Source organism: Poecilia latipinna, unplaced genomic scaffold, assembly GCF_001443285.1.
Source record: "Poecilia latipinna isolate Pla-1442-1.1 unplaced genomic scaffold, P_latipinna-1.0 Scaffold291, whole genome shotgun sequence".
In the NCBI taxonomy this organism is placed as follows: domain Eukaryota; kingdom Metazoa; phylum Chordata; class Actinopteri; order Cyprinodontiformes; family Poeciliidae; genus Poecilia; species Poecilia latipinna.
The window spans coordinates 510,535-515,395 of record NW_015112907.1 but is presented as its reverse complement, the minus strand read 5'-3'; the positions used below and the strand labels follow the sequence as shown (position 1 = coordinate 515,395).

Genomic DNA, 4,861 nt, shown 5'->3' with positions numbered 1-4,861 from the left:
CAGTATTTTATAGGCCATGGAAACTCAAATGCAATATTTAAAACTTCAATACATAAAATCAGTTATTTAACAATATGAGGTGGTGCTTAATTTATTTTTAACATTGTATTTTGATACATTTATGCTAGGGCTGCCCAAGTCTAGTTTCCCAGAGCTACTATCTGCAGCTTTAGATGCATTCCTTCTCTAACACACCTGGACCATTGACTCATTATAAGCCTCTACAGAACTGAATGAGGGAAGTCAACCTATTGTCTGGGGTGTGTTTTAGCAGGGATGCACTCCTGATTTGTACCGTCAATGTGGCCCGTTGAGGGGGGCCAATATGCTGAAGTGACCCTCGGTGAAATTGAGTTTGACAACCCTGATCTATACCATGAAACATGTCGCCACAAAGTCACTGTAATATAAAACTCGAGGAGTTCAGTTTACATTTGACCTTTTAATACAGAATGAAAAACATAAAAGGAGATTAAACAAAAATCTGCACAGCCATTAACCTGAATTATGTGTAGTAATACAATGTTACAATCTCTTCCTTTATGACATGTAAAACCAATGCACATATGATGGAGTACATCTGATGAAATTCAAATTATTGTGCATAAATACAGCAAATGACGAAAGGAAGGCAAAACGTTAACACAGCATGTAGTGTGCCTTGTACCAGCTATTGAGAATGCAGAGCGCCAACAGATAACAGCGTCATAATGTCATCATCTAAAGACGCAGCAGTGTATGGACACACGTTGTAAAAAAAAAAAAAAAGGGGATTCAAACTATTTACATCAAAGTCATAAGACACAATATACATGATCTGCTTCATTAACGTCAGACATCCTGAGGCTACGGATTGGCGGTTCAGTCACTTTCTGATGATTCACTAGCTGATGAAGAAGAGGATGATGACTTGTGTTTTCTTTTTCTCTCTTTCTTTTTGTGATGTTTCCCATGCTCCTTTTTGGGTTTTTTGCTTTTCTTCTTGTGACTTTGTTTCTTTTTCTTTCTCCTGTCTTCCTCGTCTGACGAGGAGCTGGATCTGCTGTGTTTCTTTCTCTTTTTTGGTTCGTCGTCACTGGATGATGCAGATCTAAGTGAAAATTTAAAAAAAATAATAATAATTTAGACAAAAGGAACATGGACAGCTTTAGGTATTGGTCAGGACCTGTATGTACTTCAACCTTACAAAGTGTCATTATGAATATATACTGCTCAAAACAATAAAGGGAACATTTCACTTTAATTTTGTGTGTGGCTCCAAATCCAGGCCTCCATTGGTTAATAAATTTGATTTCCATTGATGATTTTTGTGTGATTTTGTTGTCAGCACATTCAACTTTGTACAGAACAAAGTATTCAATGAGAATATTTCATTCATTCAGATCTAGGATGTGTTATTTGAGTGTTCTCTTTATTTTTTTGAGCAGTGTATATTTCTGCACTCTTCTCACATCAGATCAAGAGCATTTAAGTTAAGATTTTATGCTGAAGCTGAAATGTGTTTTTTAAACTAACCTTTTTCTTGATTTTCTGTCTTTGCTCTTCTTTCGTTTACGTCTCTTTTTTCTGTCATCTTCATCATGAGAATCTGAAACATAACATTGTAGAAAGAAAAGGTCAGTGTTCGAAAAAAACAGTTAATATTTTAATAACAGAGCACATGTATTTCAGAAGAACATTTTACTATTACGAGCATTTACATATAAGCCTCATTGTAATTCCTGTTCTGAACAAAGTTGAATATGGTTGTAACATAGCAAAAAGTGGAAGATGGGAAGGGCTGTGAATACTTTCCAGATGCAATATAAATAACTAAACTTCACATTAGAGCTCAATTGTGTTTTCATGTTTGTGATTCATGAACAAACACACAAGACACACATAAATATGTAATTTGCAATGATGACAGCAACAGTGAAATGTATTTGCATAGTTTTCTTAAAATTATCTATATGAATTTGTACTTGAAAAATGCTTGACATGGAATCCGACCTTTTTGGCGCAGCACACTTCGACCCAATTTCTCACTGTGCTGAGAAGCAGGCACGTCGTCTTCACTCTCCTCGCTGCTGGTGCTGCTTACATCCAGAACAATGTCCTTCTGGGGGTCGACTCGGACGAAATTTCGACACTCGAATGTTAAATGGCCCGCTGCAAAACAGGTGAAAAGAGATCATTAGGATAAAGGAACCACAGGCATCAGAACTCAGAATGGCGTTACACCTAACTTCAGTGTGACATTTACAGTTGAGATCAGAATTATTAGCCACCGTGATGAAGCCCCACAAAACTCTTAATATTTTCATTGACACTGACTAAAATAAAAACTGTTCACACTTGTATTGCTTCCAAAAGAACAAAAACAAAATCTCTCCTTTGCCTTCTCCCAATCCTCTAAACAAGAGTGGCAATCAAGTGAACATAACCTGCACAATTCAAATTAACTGCAACTTCACAACGAACAAAACCTCTTTAGAAGTAAAACTGCATTATAATTAGTACAGAAAACTTGTTCTCTGAATTGTGGTGTGAAGCTTTACTTACGATATCCACATTTCTTACACCCAGCTCTGATGTTGTCCTTATTAGGTCCTGAAAGAAAACAAAAGCAAAAAAGTTAAATAATTAAATACAGACCAGTGGGGCTTACCATAAATAATGAAGATATATATTTGTTATAACACATCCATTGACTGACCTTCAATAGTAGTAGATCAGTAAAACGATAGAAAAAATCTTTTTGCCTTAGAACCCCTAAACCCCTGCTAAAATTGTACTATTTGTTAATTCATAAAACTATGCAAATATCAAACAGTATCTTCTGCTTAAAAGAAAAATAAGGTCTCAGGTATAAATTGCTTAACTATTTGGTATTTAATATTAATACGGAGATATCATCCGGTTAGCACTACTTTAATTGTAATGTTATTGTCCAAGCCTTTGTTTAACATCACTCCGATAATAGTAACCAAGAAACAACAGAAAAAATGAAATACATACCAGGGAGCGCCATTATAGTTTATGGGACAAAGCCAATGCTGTCCAAAAATTTATGTTGTTTAAGCGCGAAGGTTTCGACAAGTCCGAAGGCAAAATACCGTCGGCCGGAAACATATATTTCTAGAAACTACCAGGTTCCTCTGTCTTCTTCTTGGCTTTGTATGTTCGAAGCTGTCAACATTGTGCAAAGCCGCCATCTTCTGGTCCTTGTTGAAAATGCGACGATATTCTACACGTACTTTATATATTATGGAACCAGGCTTTTAATCTTTTCCTGTTTTGTTTTTTTTGTTTTGTTTTGTTTTGTTTTTTTTTTTTTTTTTTAGCTAACTAAATAAATACAAGCCAGGCAAAAAAAAGAAAAAAAAAGAAAAACAACTAACAAACAAAAAGCATTAACAAAGAATCTAGTAATCTAGTTTTTTCTTTAAAAGTCCAATAGTAAATTTAATACTTGTGATGTTTTGAAATTATTCAACTAAAATCAAAAATAATTTTTTAAGGCCTTTAGACCTCTTAAAGGCCAGTTTTTCTGTTAACATGATATAACACAGTTGGCTTTTCAATACATAATACCAAACTTTTGATTTTAATGAACAATATTTTTTGTGCTTTTGTCTGCGGGATTGCTAAATCTTGAGGAAATTTCTCCCTTTGTTATATGAGTTGCACTGTTCCAGATACATTTTTTATTTATTGTGCTCATGTTTCAATCTAGAATACAAGTTGGTTAAGCAAACTGATTTGTTCAAATGTTGCATAGTGCCATGTAATTACAATTTCTCTTGCAGCTTTCACTAAGCTGTCATGAAAAATATGATACTCCATTTCATTAATTCATTAAGAAATGTTAATGTATCAACATCTAAGCTTGTGTTTATTTTCATGAAAAAGAAAAACCTAATTCCAGGTAAACACATGATCTCACATTTTATTCAGCACCTTTAAAACATGATAGAACTCGTAGTGGGTCCTATGATGGTGTTCTGGCCACTTAATGCTGCAGCAAAGCATCAACAAACCATGATGATCCTAGCTCGATGCTCCACAGTTGGTATGAGATTCTGTTTTTGGAATGCTTCATTTGGTTCACACCAAGCATGTCTTATTGTCAAAATAATTCAATTTAGATTTTTTAAAGGAATTTTTTAAGCATTGTTTGGATGAGTGTTGGGGTAAACCTGACCCCAACACTTTAACTAGGCTTTAAAATCCATATTGGATTTTAAACCAGATGAGAAACCTCTGAATTTCCAAATTGAAACGTTGGCTTCTTCGTTAAAAATATAACAGATAGTTAGTTACATGACTACAAAATTCATGTAGTCATGAGTTTTGTTTTAAAATGTCAGGGTTTGGGCACATGGAAAACCTGAACTGAGGTTGGACTTGTTATAAAAACATTGGAGAACTATCACTTTAGTCTTAGCTCTCTTTGCATACTGATCTCAGAGTTTATTTCCAGAACACTTTCATGTCTTAGTATCAAAACAAACCTCTATCCACTGGAAAGCCAAAGTCGCTGCTATAATTTGTGCAGCAAACAGTGCCAGTTTATTTGTAGTTCTTGTTGAAGAGATTACACCAAACTTGAGAACTAAATATGCAACTGACAATTTACATGTTTATGCTTTCATTGGGCCATGTGCAAAAACTTGCAGATAATTTATTAATCACTAATTTATGTCCCACCCCATTTCCCAGAGTCAGCATTTTGTCTACAAGAGCTGAATCTGCTTTTGGGTAAGTCAACATCCCTGGCCTTTTTTTTTTTTTTTTTTTTTTTTTTTTTTTTTTATTTAATTTTTTTTTTAAAAAAAAAAAAAAAATTTTAAAATTTTTTTTTAAAATTCAAAAAAAA

General features: G+C 34.1%; 1 protein-coding gene across 1 annotated transcript; it reads right to left on the bottom strand.

Moving 5' to 3' along the window:
- Positions 1-427: 427 nt before the first annotated feature.
- srek1ip1 (SREK1-interacting protein 1) lies at positions 428-3,159 on the bottom strand. The gene is made up of 5 exons (XM_015034232.1): positions 3,001-3,159; positions 2,545-2,592; positions 1,993-2,151; positions 1,516-1,588; positions 428-1,090 (listed from the first exon to the last, which is right to left on the bottom strand). Exons 1-5 carry the CDS (start codon positions 3,011-3,013, stop codon positions 862-864), a joined length of 522 nt encoding a protein of 173 aa, XP_014889718.1. The 5' UTR covers positions 3,014-3,159; the 3' UTR covers positions 428-861.
- Between the last annotated feature and the right edge of the window lie 1,702 nt (positions 3,160-4,861).

What these genes read in the sequence shown, in the direction of transcription:
- srek1ip1 (XM_015034232.1), bottom strand. An exon ending in AAGTGTGCTGCGCCAAAAAG is followed by an intron (nt 1,589 to 1,992) that starts GTCGGATTCCAT and finishes GTTATGTTTCAG; the next exon opens with ATTCTCATGATGAAGATGAC. An exon ending in GACAGAAAATCAAGAAAAAG is followed by an intron (nt 1,091 to 1,515) that starts GTTAGTTTAAAA and finishes ATTTTCACTTAG; the next exon opens with ATCTGCATCATCCAGTGACG.